This window comes from Ostreococcus tauri (assembly GCF_000214015.3).
Source record: "Ostreococcus tauri WGS project CAID00000000 data, contig chromosome 04, whole genome shotgun sequence".
Classification (NCBI taxonomy): domain Eukaryota; kingdom Viridiplantae; phylum Chlorophyta; class Mamiellophyceae; order Mamiellales; family Bathycoccaceae; genus Ostreococcus; species Ostreococcus tauri.
The window spans coordinates 774,329-792,465 of NC_014429.2; the positions used below are offsets into that span (position 1 = coordinate 774,329).

Consider the following 18,137-nt stretch of genomic DNA (forward strand, 5'->3'; position numbering starts at 1 on the left):
GCCATCGTCTCGCGTCCACCGTAAATATGTATATATACCGTTACAAGTATATGAAATTGACTCGACGTGAGTCGCACCTACACTAGTTTCGTCACGTTTGGCGGCCGAAAAAGCCGCGCTTGGGCGGCGGCGGCGGTCGCGCATTCGTGAAAGGAAGATGGAACTTCGGCGCCTCACGTCGGCGCGGTATCATATGCATGACCTTTGGACCGCGAGCCTGTTGCGCAGTCCGCTGAAAACAGAGCATCTTCTGAAAGGTGGCAAATTTCTCCTCACCAATGAAGACGAGCACGACGCGACCCAACTTGCTCGACGGGCCGTACCAAAGCCCGAGGAGAAACATCACCAGTGGCGACATAAGGAAGATGACGACCAAAGCGATGAGGAAGTAGTAGCCAAACGTGTTCGCCTCGTCCTCTTCTTTGGATGGTTTATACGTTTCATCGACGGCGGCGACGATCACCGTTGCCTCCGTGACGGAAACTTCGGATAAATTCGGCATCGTCGCATTCAAGCTTGCCCGCATCGCGTCCGCCGTCGTGGGGGAGCTCGTGTTTAAAGCGCTGATGATGGCGGACGACGAGTCCGACTGAGTCAGCAACAGCTTGACACGCACGGTGGCCGCGTTGAGTAACTTACGTCGTCGAGTATCGGTGGCGTCAAGAAACGTCACGCCGTCGATCCCAGCGGTGAGACCCAAATAATTCACCAAGCCTCGCTTGAACGCGGGAAGTTGAGCAGGGAAATCGGACCTGCTGTAACCAGTCAACTTACAGCTCGTTCGCACGTATTCAACCTCTCCCGCGGTTGCAACATTATCACCAGCGGACATCACGGGCGGTGGGGGGTACATATCGTTTACCAGAACCGGCGGAGGCGATGACGGCACGACTACCACCGGCGGCGGCGGCGGCGACGGCGGTGGTGGTGACGGAGGCGGTGGTGGCGACGGCGGTGGCGACGGTGGCGGCGGTGGCGACGGTGGCGGTGGCGACGGCGGCGGCGGCGACGGCGGCGGCGGCGACGGCGGCCGCGCCGCGCTGCCTGGCGGCGGCGATGGTGGCGGTGGTGGCGACGGCGGCGGCGACGGTGACGGTGGTGGCGGTGACGGAGGTGACGGCGGAGGCGGCGACGGCGGTGGTGAAGGTGGTGGCGACGGCGGAGGCGGCGACGGCGGTGGTGAAGGTGGTGGCGACGGCGACGGCGGCGGGGACGAGACCGGTGGCGCCGTCGGTAACTCTGAGCTGGGTACGCTACTAAGCAGCGTGCACGCGCCGTTGTAGCACACTTTTGGGAAAGTACCATCCGAGTTCGCATTCGAACAAGGAAAGCCGTCTCTCCTGCTGTTAAGAGTATTCCACAAATAGAGACCGACGTAGCACGAGTTCTCCGCCGTACCGCACCATAGGCTTTCGCTACACGTGAATGCGTCGAATATATGAAAGGGCGCAGCGGTGTAGCCGGACACGGAGCTCGCGCACGCTGCGCTGCACCACTTGCCGCCGAAATACCCTACATCTTCGCAAGACTTTGCTCGATTCTCGCACACGCCATCAAAACAGGCGCCAACGTCGCCCTGAGCATCTTCGCACTTCTTGCCATTCGGCGCTGCGCTATCTGCTGGACACGCAAAACTACTCCCATCGCAAACTTCCGCAGTGTCACATGGAATTTTCAAGCTTGCGTCAGCGGCAGCACGGCATACCGTCCCAGATGCGGCAGCTGCGGTTCCGTTAATATTGCAGCACTTGTCGTGTAGCACCGAGCAAACCGCACCAGACTTACGCTTACAGGTCAACCCGTCACACGCGGGATCAACACTGGTGCAGTCGTTACCGTAGCAGTCGCACTCTTCACCCTCCTCACGGACGCCGTTTCCACAGAACGTCGCCGTGGTCGTAGTCAAGCAGGATTTATCGACAGTATAAACGAGGCCACCCCATCGAAACGTACCGGAGTTGTACTGTTCGACCGAACAGGGTGAAAAATTTGGGGCCCCGTTTTCACTGGGTGCCATGACGTAGTTGTTTCCAGTGCACGCCCCAGTGCCCGTACCTGCATCCCCATCGTGCATGAATCCAAGAGTGTGGCCAAACTCGTGAGCGATAGTGCTGCCTGCATACAAGTACGCGCCCTTCGTGACAGCGTTCGTGCTTACGCTCCGAAGAGTGCATACAGTTCCGACGCCTGCCATGCCAATGGCGCCAGAAAACTGCGGATTGCGCTTCGCCGTGATGATGACAGAGTCCCAATCAAAGTTCAGCACAGCAGGTCGCCGTTCGCTCCACGCTTGTGCGGCGTTTAACATATTTCCCAAATCTGTGCCCGCATACACGCCCCAAGGATCGCTCGAGCCTTTAGCCGTGTACAAAAACTGTTTAATCGCAAACTTCAACGGTGGATTCATGCCACTGGTCTTGCTGTATGCGCTTTGTATCACTTTGAGTTGCAAGAGACTCTCCTCCATATATGCGTTGATATCGTAACCGAACACGTTCATGGATTCCGTTGAACCCCAGAACACGAAATCGACGTACGCGGCGGAGGACTGCAAAAGCTTCCTGGAGTGCGCGCCAGAACTCGCGTTCACGGCGCCGGCGTCGTCCACGTAGGCAATGGGCTGGTCCGGAGATATCACAAAACCGTCCGTCACGTTGTTCGCGAACTGCGCCAGCTCATCGGAGAGATGCCAAGACTCACCGATCGTCACCGCGGCGACGTCGATCTCTTCCACCCCGAGCATGCGCCCTTGCGTCTGCGCTCGAACGGCTTCCGAGCGCTCGCCAAGCAGGTCCCCCGTGATCGTCAGAAGATCGTTCCCGACGTGGGGCTGAATAACCACGCGCAGACGACCGTGGCACACCGTCCCGAACGCCCGAAGCGTCTTCCCGCTCGAGTCCGTGGCTTCACCCTCGTACGAGCATCTTCGCAAAGACTCCAGGCCCTGCGCGTCAACCGCGTCCCGCGCCACGTCTCCCTTCCCGCTGTCCCACGCCCCCACGCTCGCGTCCACCGCGATGTCCGAGTCGCGATGTAACGCAATCTCGTACGTCGTCCCATTCGTCATCGCTCGCAGCGTCACGCGCGCGCCGTCGTCGAGCGATCGCACGTTTTCAAGCTTCACAGCCACCGCGTTCTCGATGATCGTGCTCGCGTTCGTCGCGATCGCGCACGCGCACGCCCACACAAGGGCGATGGACGCGAGCGCGCCGACCGATCGTCGTCGACCGCCCATCGCCCACGCGCGTCGTGATGTGCGTCACAAGGGTGTTGACATCCGCGTTCGTTGTGCAGAAAGCCCTGAAATATCTTTTCCAACAACGGCTCGTCGTGATCGCGATCGACCGGTCGCACTTCCCGGCGCGCGCGCGTCTCGTGCGCGCGTCTGGCGCTCGATGTCGTACTCGTGCGCGAACCACGCGGGATGCTCGAGCGTGAGCGGGCACTACTGCGCCGCCGTCGTTAACTCGACGACCGGTTCGTGTAGACAGTGCGAAGAGTGCGCGCAGTGGAGCGACGCGATCGATAGCGTGTGTCCGTCGTCGTGCGCGAGCGCGAACGTCGGGTCGAAGTCCTCGACGACGGCTGAAGAGCTGTACAACGCGTACGGGTACTGGAGCCGCGTACGGGACGAAGGGCGCGACGTGATCGCGGTTGGGTGCTTGAAGAGCGCGGAGGAGGCGACGCGGGTCACTTCTGGCGCGCTCAAGGGACGGAAAGGTGGGTGCGCGCCCGTGTTTACGAAGAAAGCCGTCTCGCGGTGGTGTCAGCTCGACGAACTTACCCTGAGGTATCCGTTTAACTCGTGCATCGCGACCGCGAGTAATGATTATTGCGGCGTCGGGGAGAAAGCGGTGTGCGTGGCAAACTCGTATTACGACTGCTGTCCGTTACAAAAGGGTGTCGTCGCCGGCGTCAGCATCGCCGTCGGTATCGTCTTGATCATCGTCAATGTTTTGATCTGCCGCTCGTGCTACACCAGGAAATTAATCAAGCGAATGGACGTGTGGAGCGATCCAGCCGTTAAGCAGGCGGCGATGCGGGCGTCGATGAAGCATCCAAAGCTCTCCATGCGCATCCGAGGCGCCGCGCCCGCCCCGGCGCCCGCGCCGGCGCCAGATCAGCCGTAGTGAACCCTTCCGTGTAAAGTTTCCCGTCGTCGACGACCGATGTGCGCCTCGACCAAAACGATGACTTATCCCACCGACATTGCTCGACGCTCGATGCGCCGAGACAGCTGCACGTGGTTCAAATGCCCTTCACCGCACACAAAGGCACGCGCGCGTCGCGTGCGAATCGTGCGCCATGCTCGTCGGCGCGAATAATTTCCGTACGTTTGATTCGTCGCACCCAACGCGCATCGTAACGAGCAAAGTGCCGTCGACGCGCGATGATCTCCCGTAAACGAATTTGAACTTGTCGAAACCAATCGAACGAATGAAACCCGCTCACGTGACTGACGACGCGGTTCGTGGCCATCGCAGACTACGCGTACGCGTCCATCAGAGATGAAGGCGCGAATTGCCCGGTGTTGATTTACGTCTCGACCGCGGAAGTTGACGCGTTGTGCGCGTTTAGGACGTTGAAGATGATGCTGAAGAGCGACCACGTGGCGTTCAGCGCGTACCCGGTGAGCGAGTACGACGAGCTACAGCGCCTGGGGGCGGAGATCCCGGACGACGGGTTGCAGCGGGCGATTGTGTTGATCAATTGCGGAGGGACGGAGGACGTTCGAGCGGTGATGGGGTTGAGAAAGGGGGCGCGGGCGTACGTGTTCGATTCGCACAGGCCGTTGGACTTAGTGAACGTGAGCGCAGATAATCAGGACGTTCTCGTGATGCGAGACGACAAGGAAGGGGAGGAGTCGTTTCCAGAGCCGCACTCGGACGATAGCGACAGCGATGACTCCAGCGATGACGACGAAGGTCCAGAGTCGCCTAGGACGCGTCGAGTGCGGAGGCAAGAGCGCGCACGGGATCGCGCGGCGTATTACGCTCGAGGGTCCTTCTACGGTCGAGCGTCCGGGATTATAATGCACGATATAGCGTACAAATTGAACAAGGATAGGCTGGAGAATTATTTACCGCTGTGGTTGGCGGTGGTGTCTATGACGGATCAATATTTGCACCAGCGTCTGTCGCATGAGATGTACACGTCGTGCGTGATGGAGCTTGCAACGCGCGTGAGCGCCATGTCGAACGCGGATCAACCGATGACGCGGTATTTAGAAGACGGTACTGTCGTAAACGCATTCTCCGAGCGTCGTTTACAGTACAACGAGGAGTTCAGATTTATGCTTCTTCGACACTGGACGCTGTACGATTCCATGCTGCACAGCAACTACGTCGCAACGGCTTTACAAACGTGGACGGAGAGGGGCCGTGCGAATCTCAACTCTCTCTTCGCCCACGTGGGGATTTCACTGGACGTGGCGAAGCAGAAATACAAGCACATGGAGCCTGAGAAGATGAAACAGTTTGAAGAGAGATTGGAGCAGTACGGATCGTCACACGGATTGGACAACGTCAAGTTCTGGTCGTTCCAGTACTCGCACGGTTATTCCGTCAAGGTGTGCGCCGCGGATGTCGTCTACGGCGCGACGGCTTTGCTGGAGGGATTGGGCGAATCGGGGGAGGGAGACGGGAGCGCCGCCGATAATTTTTGGCGCGCAGCGCAGGCGTTATCGTTGGGTAACTGGGAAGAGATGGAATCCGGGATCGGGCACGCCATTCGACTGCAACAAGCCGTCATGCGTCAGGGTAGCGTCGCGCTCTCGTCCTCGGCGCACATTCGCACGACAGGGAGCTTGAGGTGCTACAACCTTCTCGATCACGGTTCGCCGGCGGATGTCAAGCTTTTCACCCATCCTCTCTCTCTTCTGAAACTTGCGCTGTTCATCCAAGACGCCCTGAGACTGACTAGAAACAGAATTCGGCCTCTTGTCGTCATTGGTCCGTCTTCGGAAGATGATTCGTTCGCCTTGATCGTCGGCGTCACGGCAAAGCCAAACACAGACGACACCTCCGGTGGAAACTTTTTTACCTACTCCTTCAAGTTGGCCGCCGAGAGAATCAACGCTCGTTTCAAGCACGGCTCTTTCGAGGCGTCGATCATTCAAGTGGCGAAGCGTGACTTGGGTCAATTCATTGAGGCACTGTCGGATATAGACGCAGAGCGCCTTGCGCGCCTTAGAGCGAGTGCGGACTGAGCAACCCGTTTAGAGAGGTTGAAAAATACAAATTCGGTTTCGGTGTACAATCTATCAAACGCTAATCTTTGTGACTCAGCCACGCGAGCATCAACTTCAAATCTGTGAGCATGAGCTTGAGCGCGTACGTCCAGTTTTCGTCTCGATTGAACGTGAACGACATCTTCTTCCCGTCCACCTTGTCGTTTGAAATTGTGAATGGAAGCTGGAACGGTGGGTTCACTCCCTGGCGCACATCGCGCGCTTTCATGAATTCGCTCAGCTCTGAGAGACACGTGAGAAAACCCAGCACAGCTTTGTCGTACTTGTGCGACGATATTATGGACACCGGCCCGAAGAGCTCGAACACGCCGCCATTTGCGTCGCTCACCTTCGGGAAACTCCCCATTGGCTTGAGAGTGTACTGCGTGAAGGTAAACTTGCAGATGCGAGCCATCGAGTGCAAGAGTAGGCACGCCAGACCAAACGCGGCATTGATCTCGTCCCACTCCACCATGACGTTCGGAAGCCGACCGAGACGAAAGCCGTTGATCGTGCCAAACGCACCATCCGTCCAAATGTGAAATGAGTCGTTGAAAACGTTTGTCTTCTCCAATCGATCCAGATGCGCCTGCGCTTGTTCCGTTCGCGTCAAAATCGAATCTCGCTTCTCTAAGTGCGAGTTCAAATTCCTCTTAAACGCGTGAAACTCGCGCCAATACGTATCCTCTGCCTCATCCAATGCCGCCGCCTTTTTCGCGAGCTTGCTCCTCGCCGCGCGCGTCGACTCGAGCTCCAATTCCAACTCACGAAGCGTCTCCTCGGCGTCGCGTTCCGCCTTTTCCATGTCCATAACCGCGGTTGATATCGCCTTCGACGTCCCCCCTACGTCGCTCACCCCAGCCCCACTCCCTTCCTCCGTCTCCGCCTCTCGCAACCGCTCCAGCGCCTCCTCGTACGCCGCGCACTCCGCCTCCACCTCTCGCGTCCGTCGCTCCACCTCCGTCAACGCCAACGACGAACACGCGTCACACAAAGGATGATCTCGCTCGCTCAACTCGCTCGCGACGTCGAACACGCGCGCCATGACGCTCGGCTCGATCCCGCTCTTTTCCGCGCGCTCCGGGAGAACCACAAACGAGGCCTCCATCCCGCCCTCTCTCGATACCGCGTCGCCCCCGAGCGCGTGTCGTCGCCATGCCTCTTCCCCGAGCGTTTTCCTCGCCCGTAAAGCGAGCTCCGGGGCCAAGATGACGAATGACTCCTCCATCGGCGCGTTGCGACTGCGCTCGGGCACGTTGACAAACTCCAGCGTCTTCGCACACGCGGCGCACGCGAACGCGCTCGGTGTTCGGACGCGGACGGACGTTCGCGCGTGCTCCACGTCAGGCGACGCGGAGACGCGGGCGCGCGCGCGCGAGGGCGAGGAGGGGTTGGACGACGTCATCGCGTCGGGATTTGAAGACTGCACCATCTTGTCGAGCGGGCGATACGAGAGTTTCAGAGAGCGAGATCGGAGCGGCGTGCGTCAAGCTATCGACTGGTGCTATTAAACGGTGCTTCCTGGGGATCGTTCGCGGGGCTAGTCTTCCTTCTGTTGCTCCGGTTCGTCCGCTCGTTGTTCCTCTACGTCTCCGGCGGCGGCTTCCGCTTCGGTGGGTTTCGCTTCGAGCGCGTCGAAGACGGAGTCCACGTCGACGCGCTCAAAGATGGATCGGATATCATCGCGCGCGATGCCGGCGATCGCCGCTTTCATGGTCTCGCGTAGAGTCTCCGGCGTGGGTTCGCCGCTGAATCCTTCGTCGACGTAGAGCTTGGACGGCCACGACGAAAACGTCTCCAAACACTCCGTTTCGACGTTTCTCGTACGGACAGACGCGGAAGAAGTCGATCCATCCACCCCTTCACCGGTGTCTTCTCCGACGTGCACGTACTTGTGTTCGAAGGACGGCATGTCATTGAGTGCGTTCGACGCAGCCTCCACTTCGCCGTGGAGAAGGTGCATCTGCGCTGTAGTGATAAAATAAAAGGGCATCAACGGCTTAGGATCGTGCAACTTCGGGTCTATCTGAATCTTCTGTTTCAGCTTGCCCTTATAGGTCCCGTCATCAATTTGAGCGTTAATCTCGTTCGCACGCTTGATGCGGTGCGCACACGCGTGCTTGATGGACTGGAGATACATCTCCTGAGCCCATTTCGCGTTCGCTGCGTCGCCCTTTCTCACGGCCACCTTACAAAACTTGTAAAACGTTTTGGATGGAATCGTTGCCTCACTCTCCATGAAAGCGTCCACGTACTCGCGAGCGAGGTCGATCTGGTTGTTGTCGAGCGACGCCCCGATCATCGTCGCCGTGGCAAATGACGCAGTTCCATATCTCTCTCTCAAAGCCTCGTACCCGCGATAGAGGAGGTCAAACGGCCCCATATACAGAGTGAAGAACACTTGCTTCGCCGTCAAGCTCGACGGTCGCACGCCGAGAATCGGGAAGTTCTCCGCCGCCCACGCCGCGTTTTCGTAATCTTTCGCGTTGAACATGTGCGAATAGAGGTCTAATATCACTCGCTCCGACCAGTACGGCGCGGTCGCCGCGTCCGTGTGCTTCGCCAGACGAATCTGAAAAATCTTCGCCATGAAATCGAACACCGCTCGAACGTCATCCGAAGTCTTAACCTTTGTGATGATTATGCGCATCGCCCTCGACGACGGCGGCTGCCCGCCTCCGGCCAACGTCTCCGTCGCCAAACTTAATGCCTCTGCGCACGTCTTCGTCGTCGCCAACGCCGCATCGTTATCGCTCCGCACCAAAAGCGTCCGCAACATTGGCGGATCGTTCGGCACCGAATCCGGAACGACGTACTTTATCTTTTCACGGCGCTTCCCCCTTCGCCCGCTCGCGTCGCCCTCGTCCTCCGAGTCGTCTTCATCCTCCGAGCCGCTTTCCACCGCGGCACCGTCGCTCGCGAACGTTCGCGCGCGCCGCATCACCGCGCTCGAGCGCATTCGTCCACGGTCCCGATTTCGCGCCGTTCCACCGCGTCCTTCACCGATCGCTCGCGTCATCGCGCGCGTCGTCGACGATGGGCTAAAACCTCGCGCGCGCGCATTTTGCGACCGCGCACCGCCGACGCGCATCGACGCGTCCGCGATGACCGCGCGCACGGTGCGAAAGGCGTCGCTCGTCCATCGTCGCATCGCGCTCGAGCGCGGCGCGCGCGTGTGACGACGGCGACGGCCGCGCGACGCGCGCGAATCGCCGCCCGCCGCGATGTCGACCACCGCGTGAAAACACCCGTAATACTCGCGAGATCACGTTCGGTGTCGCGATCGGGGTTGTCTTACGTATTGTAGCCTCGCCAGGGCGAGCTTCGCTGGCGCGGAGTGCGGCCTTCAAAGCCGTAGGGGCTTAGCGGCCCAGTGGTTCGATTCCACCGACTTGGCGGCTACAATATGCATTTTTCGATGGTGCATGACTCGTCAGTCATGTAGGGACGCTCCAAAGCGCGACATCGTTTTGGCGGCGACGGCGGCGACGGGCTCGGCGGCGTCGACGACGGATCGCGAACGGCGTTCGAGCGACGAAATATCACCTACCGAGCCTTCTGTGCGCGCACAACGAAACTAGAGCGACGCGTCGAGATCGCGTCGATTTACGGGGCGAGGCGCGCGCGCGCGCGCGTCGACGCGCCCACGCGGTCCAAGAACGGTTGCACCCTCTTCAACCACCACGGCACGACGTGTTTCGCCAACCAGGGCTCTACCTTTGGTCCGAGCGTTCGCTGCCACACCCCCGTTTTCACGCTGATCGCGTAGACGACCCAGAGAACCACCGTCAGAGAGAAGATTTGTAAGAACACCTCGATGATTGGATGGTTGTCAAAGAATCGATCGATGCGCGCGCCGTAGTACGCCAACGGATCGCGCTCGCGGGTCACTCGATTCCTCGACACCTTTGCCGGCCTCGCCGACGGTCTTCGACGACGCGGCCCCTCGCTCGGCATCGTTGTAGCGTCGTCGAGTGAAGACGGGACGCGAGGGGGAACGACGGTGGGAAAAAACCGTTCGCGTCGCGCGAACCGACATTTCACGACGCGTCGCGTGGAGACGACGCGTTCGACGGTGCACGCGGGCGCGGCGGACGCCGACGACGCGTTGACGGCGATAGAGCCGATCACGATCGTCGAGCGCGCGCGTGGAGCGATGGAACGCGGGCGACACGTGAACGCTGGGGCGTCGATTGATTTCCCCTCGTCGTCGATGATCGCCGCGCGCGGGGACGACGACGAGCTCTGGACCGCGCTCGCGGTGCCGACGACGTCGGAGAGTGACGTGTGTGTCGATGCGTTCGTCGAGAGCGAGACGGGAGGGGTGAGTGCGACGAAGGTGAGACGGGCGCGCGGCGAACGCAGGAGCGCGCGACTGAGCGAGCCGCACGTGGCGCCGGTGGTTCGCTTCGGTGCCGTGGACGTCGGATCGAGTGGTGTCGCGGAGTTGGATATCGTGAACGATACCGCGATGGCGGCCACGGTGGTGGTGACGGACGTCGAGGCGTTGACGAGGGATGGGTTCGAAGTGGACGCGGAGCGCGTGGATGTGCAACCGGGAACGACGGAACGCGTCGTCCTGACTTGGACGCCGAAGCGAGCGATGTCGGCGACGTACTGTGGGTCGGTGATGTGTGCGGTGACGTTTGAGTCCCCGATGCCCGTGCCCGAGGCGGAAATACGGGTTCGTTTGCGCGGCGTGGCGAGCGGCGAGGTGTTGCGCGCGCTGACGAACGGCGCTGCGAAGGAAAATCAAAACGGGGGGGCAACAAAACGACCGCGGGACTCTAGGCTAGCGACGAGACGATCGCTACTTGCGTCGCCACAAAAGAAGGTCGTGAGTGAAGACAAGGCGGCGATGGACGCGGCGCTCAGGGCGAAGCAAAGACGAATGGAGGAGGATTCGGCAAATCTGGCGCCTGCTCCGGTGGCGCGCGTGCTCCAGTTGCAACGCGCTGGGGAAGACAAGGGTGCGAAACAAACGACAGAGGGCGTTTCGGATGATTTCCAAGCCGGTGTGTGGTTGAGACAACAAGAGCTTGCGTTCATCACGTGGTTAAATCACACCATTGTCATAGACGACGTCGGCACCATGGGCGAGGACTCTCCATCAGCAAACCGAGGTGAATGCGCGTCCGCCCGCGAAGTGCGGCAGACTGTGCGGAATAAGCTCACTTCGTTGTACAGCTACGACGACGAGCTTGGACGAGTGCTTAAGAAGACTTTTAGGCACGTCGATAACGCTCGCTTCCGGTTGAATCGGGGACAGACGTTCTTGGACAACGTCGCGCTCAAAGCTGACTTCACGAGAGCACTATCGTGCTTTTCGCCGTTCTGGTTACAGCTCGGTGTCGATGTAGTCATTGGAGGTGGTATTACATGGAAGAGTCGAGGCGATTTACGCGAAGTGCAAGAAGAATGCATCGCCGCCTTGTGCCGGGATAGAGATCTGGAGGTTGAATTTGGAACAGGCGCGACTCCCGGGGCGCCACCGTTCGCTCACGGATACGAAGAAGCTCTGTGCCGAAATATTTTGAAGCGCGTTTTGCTCTTGATATTTATGCTTGACCGCGCGGCAACGAGCGGACTACCGCCGAACACGCCGTTACTGATGCGTCCACACGCCGCGCTGAAGCAAAGTGAAGATGTTTTGCAGGCCGCACTGCAAGGCTCGATGTACGGTGAGGGCGACCTGATTCGTAATCTGCGCCAGTGCTCGTACAGGTTAAATTACAAACAGAACCCCATCCGAGAGTACGACTTCCGTTGCGCAAATTTGGCTGTCGATTTGCGCGACGGCGTTCGTTTGTGTCGACTCATGGAAGTGCTCAACGCAGACATTCTCTTCATGAGTTTCGACGATAAGAACAAGGAATGGAAGCGAGGTTTGCTGAATGAGGTGCACTTTCCGTGCGCTTCTCGTGCTCAAAAGGTTCAAAACGTCGAGGTGGCACTGCGAGCGATCAAGGATCAACAAGTGGGACTGCCCGGCACGTGGAGTCATATCAAGGCTGAAGACATAGTTGACGGACACCTTGAGCACACGATGGGATTACTCTGGGCGTTGATGATGCACTACGCCGCGCCAGGTTTACTCCTTCCCAAGGCACTGGATGCGGAAATCACGAGACTTGGTGGCAAGGTTCCCGACGTGAAACGCATAGAGCGATTGTCAGCGGCTCGCCGTGGAGACTCTGTCATCGAGGCGCCGCAGTGCGCAATGGAAGCGCGCTTGTACGCGTGGGCCAGAGCGGCGTGTGCAACGCAGAAGGTCGAGCTTAGTAATCTTGGAAGTGGTTTCGCCGATGGCCGGGCCCTCTGCGCTCTGGTGCGCGCGTACGCACCGTCGATGATCCCAAAGCGGCGCATCAGCAACGTTCCTCTCAAACTTGGCAATCCAAACGCTGAAGTAGCGAAGAACGCTCGTTTGATCGCGAAGGACAACTTCGCTGTGGTCTGTAAGGCGATTCAAGCGCTCGGTGGTGTGCCAAATCCAACCTTTGACATACGATTCTCTAGCGAAGAAGACGAGGGATCACCCGATCCGCGCGCGGTGAGTGGCTACTTGCTCTTCTTCAGCGCTCGCCTTCTGTTGCTTCGACAACAAGAGGTTGCGTGCGTGCGCATTCAGCGCTGGTGGAGATGGAATCGACCGCATCGACCGACTTTTTCCCAAATCGTACGTAAATGGACCGCGGCGGCTACAATCATTATCTCACACGTGCGTCGTGTGCAAGGAGCCCGAGCTGTAGAGGCGAGACGGAAAGCAATCGTGACGGTCCAATCACTTCGTCGTGCGTGCGTCGTGCGGAAAGCTTACATCAAACGTAGGAACGCGACGGTGAAAATTCAAGCATTCATACGCATGTGTAGAGTACGACAAGAGTACCTAGATACGAAGTGGGCGACGGAGAAGGCGCAGAAGATGCGTAAAGGTTGTGTGCAGAGAAGGCAGTTCTTGAAGGAAAAGCGCGCCGCTGGCATCATCCAAGGTTGGTACAAGATGATTTGCGCCCGACAAACGCTTTTAAATAAGATTTGCGCGGCTACGATCATTCAGGCGCGCTGGCGAGGCTTCACGAAGCGCACTGAGGCGAGGCGCCTTGGCGAGGCGAGAGAGCAATTGAGGCACAATGCCGCAGTGAAGCTACAAGCTGCGATTCGAAAGTGCCTCGTTCGCAAGCAGTTCGTGCGTCTACGATGGGCGGTAGTGCTCACGCAAGCTCGTACGCGAGGGAAGTCGGCGAGAAAGACGTTTGTCAAGGCAAAGAAGGCGGTCGTGAAGATTCAGCAAAACGTTCGCCGCTTCTTGACGTTCAACGCGTACAACCAACGGTCGCGGATGATCAAAGAAGAAAAGAGGAAGGCTGCGGCGACGACGATTCAGCGCCACTGGCGCGGCTACATCACACGCCATCGCATTGATAAAGAACGTTACAAGATTTGGTTCGTCACGTTGATGCAAGCAAGCGTCCGGGGATGGCAAACCCGTCGTAGAGTGGCACAGACGCGCAAGGAACAAGCTGTCAAGTTAAGGATTCAAAAGATGCGACTCGCTAAGAAGACATCCGTGGAGGTGGCTATACAACAGCCTCGTGTTGCGACGAGACGAAGTGAACAGCTTCGAGCCGCCATGCGATATAATGCTGCGGAGACGATTCAGCGATATGCTCGTGGTACGCGCATTCGGAGCATCCTGGGGCGGCAGAATGCAGCGGCGACGACCATCCAGGCTGCTTGGAGGTGTTACGCAGCGAGAGCGGATTTCGTGATCATGAAGGTTGCAGCTTCAAAGATTCAGGAGGCGTTCAGATCTTTGATCCTCGATAGAAAGAGACGCGATAAGATCGAACGTAGTGTCGTTATTCTTCAGGCGTACGTTCGAGGTTACCTCACGCGTAAGCGCGCCGTGCATAAACTTGAGTGGCATCGCAAGAGGATCACGATAGCGTCTCGAGTCGAACCTGACGATCCTGTTTACAATCGAGCAAAAAAGTCGGTGGCGATGATCATGGCGCCGCACAGTGGCAAAGAGTGCATCCGAGGGTGCAAGTTCTTCATTCAGCACTGGAACAACCGAACGTGTCGTAACGCTCTCGCCTCTTCGGATGCGTTGCACGTGCTCATGCGGAACATCCACGCGCTGAAACATTCGGGAAGCGCCGATGCGTCGCTCACTGCGGCATACGCGGAACACGTTCCATTGCTTAATGCAGCGTACGAACTTTTCCAACTAGTCGCTGGAGAAAAGCGATACTCCCACGCCGTGAGAAAGTATCCCGAGATTCTCTTCTTGGACCATGTGCGCTTGTTCCAAGACGATCCCAAAATGTTGGCGTCTGCCATCGGCGTTATGGACGCTCTGTTTGACAACGTGGGGTCGAAGATATCGGTAGCGAGCGAAAACGACTCGCGTCTCGATCGAGCCGAAGAGATCCTCGCCGCCAATCGCGCCACGCTGCGAACGACGGTCTCGTTCTATGCAAAGAGTGGGCTGACACAAAATGAGGCCAAGGCGCGCGAAGCCTTGGTGCTCATCGACCGATGTTTATCGAGTCTCAATCGTCTTCGAAGACACGCCCGCGCCAAGTTGAACATCGCGGCGTAGAAAGTATGTAACCAGAGCTAATTTGTACTGCAAACGTCTATTCACTGGATTCGCATTTGAAACGGAATGCGCAAGTACACGCGCACAAAGTCGAGCAAACAGAGCACCGCCATTCCGCTCCCCATCGCTTCCCAAAACACCTGAGACATCGGCATCAGCTTCGTTTCGTCCACGCGTAAGAACATTGGAAACGAAACCAAGAAATAAATGCCATAAAATGCCGAGCCGAGCGTGTACGCCATGTGTCGATCGGCGAACGAGTAGTACGGGAAGCCACAAATCGTCAAGCTCTCCATGAACGCCGTCGTGTACGACATGGCGCCGATCGCCGCGCACTCGAACACGAACCTCTGCGCATTATCCACGTATCCCGTTCGAATGCGACGCAGCGCCGCGTTCGAAAGCACGTGATAGAACATGAAGTACGCGTGCGTCATCAGATACATCGATATCGGCACGTCGTTCAACCGGTGCGCGTCAAACGTGTACTCCGCCTTGAGCACGCCGTAAAAGTAATGCGTGTACCAGTAATTCCCGATGAATGAAAAAACTGCAATCCACACATTCGCCTTGACGATGTACCGTTCACCGAGCGGCTTCCCCGCGTCCGCCCTCGACGGAAACATCAACGGCCACGCGATCGCCGGCGCCGCGCACGCGCCGCAGTACGCCAGGTATCCCCACCTATCGAACGACTCGTACGCCTTCGTCGCGATCACCACCCCCACGCTCGCGATCCAGCACATCGAGTACCGCATCACGAACGTCTCCGCGCTCGCCTTGGACGGATTCACCCGCGCGTCGACGATCCATCGCGCCGAGCGCGCCTCGGTCTCGGACGTCATCTTCCCTCCTCGCACCGGCGTCAACGACGCGTACGCGGCGAGAACGACGCCGAAGACGGCGGTGAATATGGCCGCCATGTCCACCCAGACGTCCCGCGTCGCGCCCGTCATGTCCAACGGTCGCGGTCGCGTCGAGAAGTCACGCGCGTTCGAGTCGAGCGGCACTCCGCGTCGCGCCTTTGAACACGATGAGCGGCAAGGCGCTCGCGAGCGACAGCGAGGACGACGAACGCCCGCGAGACGCGGCGCGCGAGACCGCGGCGCCGCCGACGAAAAAGGTACGGCGCCGTGCGCGCGGTGCGCGAACGCGCACGAGCGACGATCGCGGGTGCGCAGTGAGGTAACATTTTGAACTTTTCGCGCGCGCAGGCGAAGAAAGCGGTCGATCCGAAGGGAAAAGCGCCCGTCGAAGACTCGGGCTCCGATGGGGATGACTCCGACGCGGATAGCGTGGACAGCGAGTGCGTGGAGAACCTGAGCGGTGACGAGGTGGACGCGTCGAACATCATCGAGGGCGGACGTCGCGCGCGACGCGGACGACCGACGACGTTCACGGCGGAGATGTACGCCAAGGTGGCGCTCGGGAGCGACAGCGACGATGAATAAGTGTTTTGCGCGAGCGATGATTGCGCTCGAGGCGACGTAGAATTGAACGGATTTTAATCGACACCTAGCGCGTCCGTCCCGGCGACGCGCGTCAGATGTCGACTCGCGTCGCGAACCTGTATCGAAGAATCGCTCGCGTCGCGCGCGCGCTGCCGACGAAACGCGAAAGAATGGACGCGCTCGGTGAGGCGCGGGAGGGTTTCCGCGCGGAGACGTCGACGTCGCTGGAGGAGCGCCTGGCGGAGGGCGAGCGCAGGTTGGCTCTGGCGGAGCACTACGGCATAGCGTACTCGAGGCTGGAGCACGCGCAGTTGAGCGGAGGCGGAGAAAAGTACGTCGAACCGCCTTCGGTGGGATCGCAGGAGGCGGAGTGGGCGTCGGCGGCGCTCGCGGCGACGATGCGATCGCAGTTTCCGGTGAATCCGGCGGGCGCGGCGGCGAGAGCGAAGGCGCGAGCGAGACGAGCCGCGGTCGCGCGGAGCGAGAGCGCGCCGGGGACGGGCGAGGCGTGAGTGTAGACGATAGGAAGAGTGGATGTACTAAGTTAGATTTGATACAATACAGTTTGCTAGTGACCTATGAATGACCCATCGCGGACGTAACATGCAGAGGGGCGAGCTCACCACATGGAATCGACGCCGTAGTTTTTCGTTTCACGGTACGCGGGCGCGGTGTAGAGGAACTGTAACACCGGCCGAACGTAATTTGATCGGTTGTACATGCCGCGATGTAGCAAGCGATAGTCGTACACCACGCTCTGTCCGGTGTTGAGGAGGCCGTCGAAGGAGAGTCGCAACATCGAAGCCGCCTCGCCAAAGCCGATGAGTTCGCTCGTCTTGTGCGAACGCTTGAAGAATTGCGTGTATCCCGTGTCTCGATCTAAGTGTATGAGCGGCATGAAGACGCACACGCCATACGGTTGCGCGTGGCCTTCACCAGTGCGAGGGTCGCACTCCGTATCGAGGTGTCTGCCGTCTGCGTGCCACTCTTGGTTCTTCGCTCCGGGTCGCGAATAAACCACGCTCACGTTCACGTTCCATTTCGTCGATAGCACCTCGTTGATGAAGGCGAGCCAAGGGGCGTCGATGCGCGCCAAATCACGAAGACTCTTCCACTCGGGACGCTCAATATCGATCAACGCGTCGAAACGCTCGCCGCCGCGCGAGCTAATCTCCTTAAACGCGAACCGATCCTTCCCGTAAGCGATGTCCGGATGCCCCTCGGCGAATCGTCGCTCGATTTTCTCAATATACTCGAGCACTAAGTGCCGAATCGCGAGCGCGCAATCGTCATCGACGATTCGTAGGCACGTCGCTAAACCGTCCTCGTGAAATCGAGCCGACGCCTCCGCGACGCCCGGACCGTCCGGACCGCACTCCACCACCGTCTCCTCGAACGAACCGATCGGAACATACCCTGGTGCGGTCACGGACACCGTGAACTCGCGCACGCGCACGATATCACCCCTCATCTCACGCTCGTCTCCGCCGCCGCCGAACGCCTCCACTCGCCGCGTCAACCGTCTCTCCAACCGTCCCTCCTCCGTGACGCACCCCCGACACCGCCACCGCACGACGACGTCTAACACAACCGTCTTCTCCGCATCGCCGCCCGTTCCGACGCACGCCGCGACCGACATCGCTCGCCGCGGCGTCCACGCGCACGCCTCGGTCCACGCGCGCAGCCTCTCGCACGCCTCCCCGTCCTCGCGACGCCACCGCGCGACGTCACACGTCATCGTCACCACCGCCGTGCGCATCGTCCTCGCGTCGTCCCACGTCGCCTCGTCCTCGGCCTCGTCGTCGTCGTCCATCGCGACCTGTCGCGCGCGTCTGGGTGCGGCGGCGGA

At 59.3% G+C, this 18,137-nt stretch overlaps 11 protein-coding genes across 11 annotated transcripts; 5 read left to right on the forward strand and 6 right to left on the reverse strand.

Moving 5' to 3' along the window:
- Positions 1-91: 91 nt before the first annotated feature.
- On the reverse strand, positions 92-3,235 carry OT_ostta04g04600 (Peptidase M12B, ADAM/reprolysin; the record flags this gene model as incomplete). The annotated part of the gene is made up of 1 exon (XM_022984596.1): positions 92-3,235. One exon carries the CDS (start codon positions 3,233-3,235, stop codon positions 92-94), a length of 3,144 nt encoding a protein of 1,047 aa, XP_022838848.1.
- Positions 3,236-3,395: 160 nt separating this feature from the next.
- Positions 3,396-4,130, forward strand: OT_ostta04g04630 (unnamed product; the record flags this gene model as incomplete). Its single annotated transcript, XM_022984597.1, has 1 exon — positions 3,396-4,130. One exon carries the CDS (start codon positions 3,396-3,398, stop codon positions 4,128-4,130), a length of 735 nt encoding a protein of 244 aa, XP_022838849.1.
- A 175-nt stretch (positions 4,131-4,305) lies between these two features.
- OT_ostta04g04640 (CDC45 family) lies at positions 4,306-6,208 on the forward strand (the record flags this gene model as incomplete). Its single annotated transcript, XM_022984598.1, has 2 exons — positions 4,306-4,330; positions 4,485-6,208. The coding sequence occupies 2 exons, from the start codon at positions 4,306-4,308 to the stop codon at positions 6,206-6,208; spliced, it is 1,749 nt and encodes a 582-aa protein (XP_022838850.1).
- Positions 6,209-6,269: 61 nt separating this feature from the next.
- On the reverse strand, positions 6,270-7,634 carry OT_ostta04g04650 (Beclin family; the record flags this gene model as incomplete). Its single annotated transcript, XM_003078956.1, has 1 exon — positions 6,270-7,634. One exon carries the CDS (start codon positions 7,632-7,634, stop codon positions 6,270-6,272), a length of 1,365 nt encoding a protein of 454 aa, XP_003079004.1.
- A 135-nt stretch (positions 7,635-7,769) lies between these two features.
- OT_ostta04g04660 (unnamed product) lies at positions 7,770-9,248 on the reverse strand (the record flags this gene model as incomplete). Its single annotated transcript, XM_003078957.2, has 1 exon — positions 7,770-9,248. The coding sequence occupies one exon, from the start codon at positions 9,246-9,248 to the stop codon at positions 7,770-7,772; it is 1,479 nt and encodes a 492-aa protein (XP_003079005.2).
- A 587-nt stretch (positions 9,249-9,835) lies between these two features.
- OT_ostta04g04670 (unnamed product) lies at positions 9,836-10,186 on the reverse strand (the record flags this gene model as incomplete). Its single annotated transcript, XM_003078959.2, has 1 exon — positions 9,836-10,186. The coding sequence occupies one exon, from the start codon at positions 10,184-10,186 to the stop codon at positions 9,836-9,838; it is 351 nt and encodes a 116-aa protein (XP_003079007.2).
- A 199-nt stretch (positions 10,187-10,385) lies between these two features.
- OT_ostta04g04680 (IQ motif, EF-hand binding site) lies at positions 10,386-14,837 on the forward strand (the record flags this gene model as incomplete). The annotated part of the gene is made up of 1 exon (XM_022984599.1): positions 10,386-14,837. The coding sequence occupies one exon, from the start codon at positions 10,386-10,388 to the stop codon at positions 14,835-14,837; it is 4,452 nt and encodes a 1,483-aa protein (XP_022838851.1).
- Positions 14,838-14,878: 41 nt separating this feature from the next.
- OT_ostta04g04690 (Cycloeucalenol cycloisomerase) lies at positions 14,879-15,760 on the reverse strand (the record flags this gene model as incomplete). The annotated part of the gene is made up of 1 exon (XM_003078961.2): positions 14,879-15,760. One exon carries the CDS (start codon positions 15,758-15,760, stop codon positions 14,879-14,881), a length of 882 nt encoding a protein of 293 aa, XP_003079009.2.
- A 110-nt stretch (positions 15,761-15,870) lies between these two features.
- OT_ostta04g04700 (unnamed product) lies at positions 15,871-16,288 on the forward strand (the record flags this gene model as incomplete). The annotated part of the gene is made up of 2 exons (XM_003078962.1): positions 15,871-15,960; positions 16,052-16,288. 2 exons carry the CDS (start codon positions 15,871-15,873, stop codon positions 16,286-16,288), a joined length of 327 nt encoding a protein of 108 aa, XP_003079010.1.
- Positions 16,289-16,383: 95 nt separating this feature from the next.
- OT_ostta04g04710 (Complex 1 LYR protein) lies at positions 16,384-16,800 on the forward strand (the record flags this gene model as incomplete). Its single annotated transcript, XM_003078963.2, has 1 exon — positions 16,384-16,800. One exon carries the CDS (start codon positions 16,384-16,386, stop codon positions 16,798-16,800), a length of 417 nt encoding a protein of 138 aa, XP_003079011.2.
- Positions 16,801-16,907: 107 nt separating this feature from the next.
- OT_ostta04g04720 (Phytanoyl-CoA dioxygenase) lies at positions 16,908-18,101 on the reverse strand (the record flags this gene model as incomplete). The annotated part of the gene is made up of 1 exon (XM_003078964.2): positions 16,908-18,101. One exon carries the CDS (start codon positions 18,099-18,101, stop codon positions 16,908-16,910), a length of 1,194 nt encoding a protein of 397 aa, XP_003079012.2.
- Between the last annotated feature and the right edge of the window lie 36 nt (positions 18,102-18,137).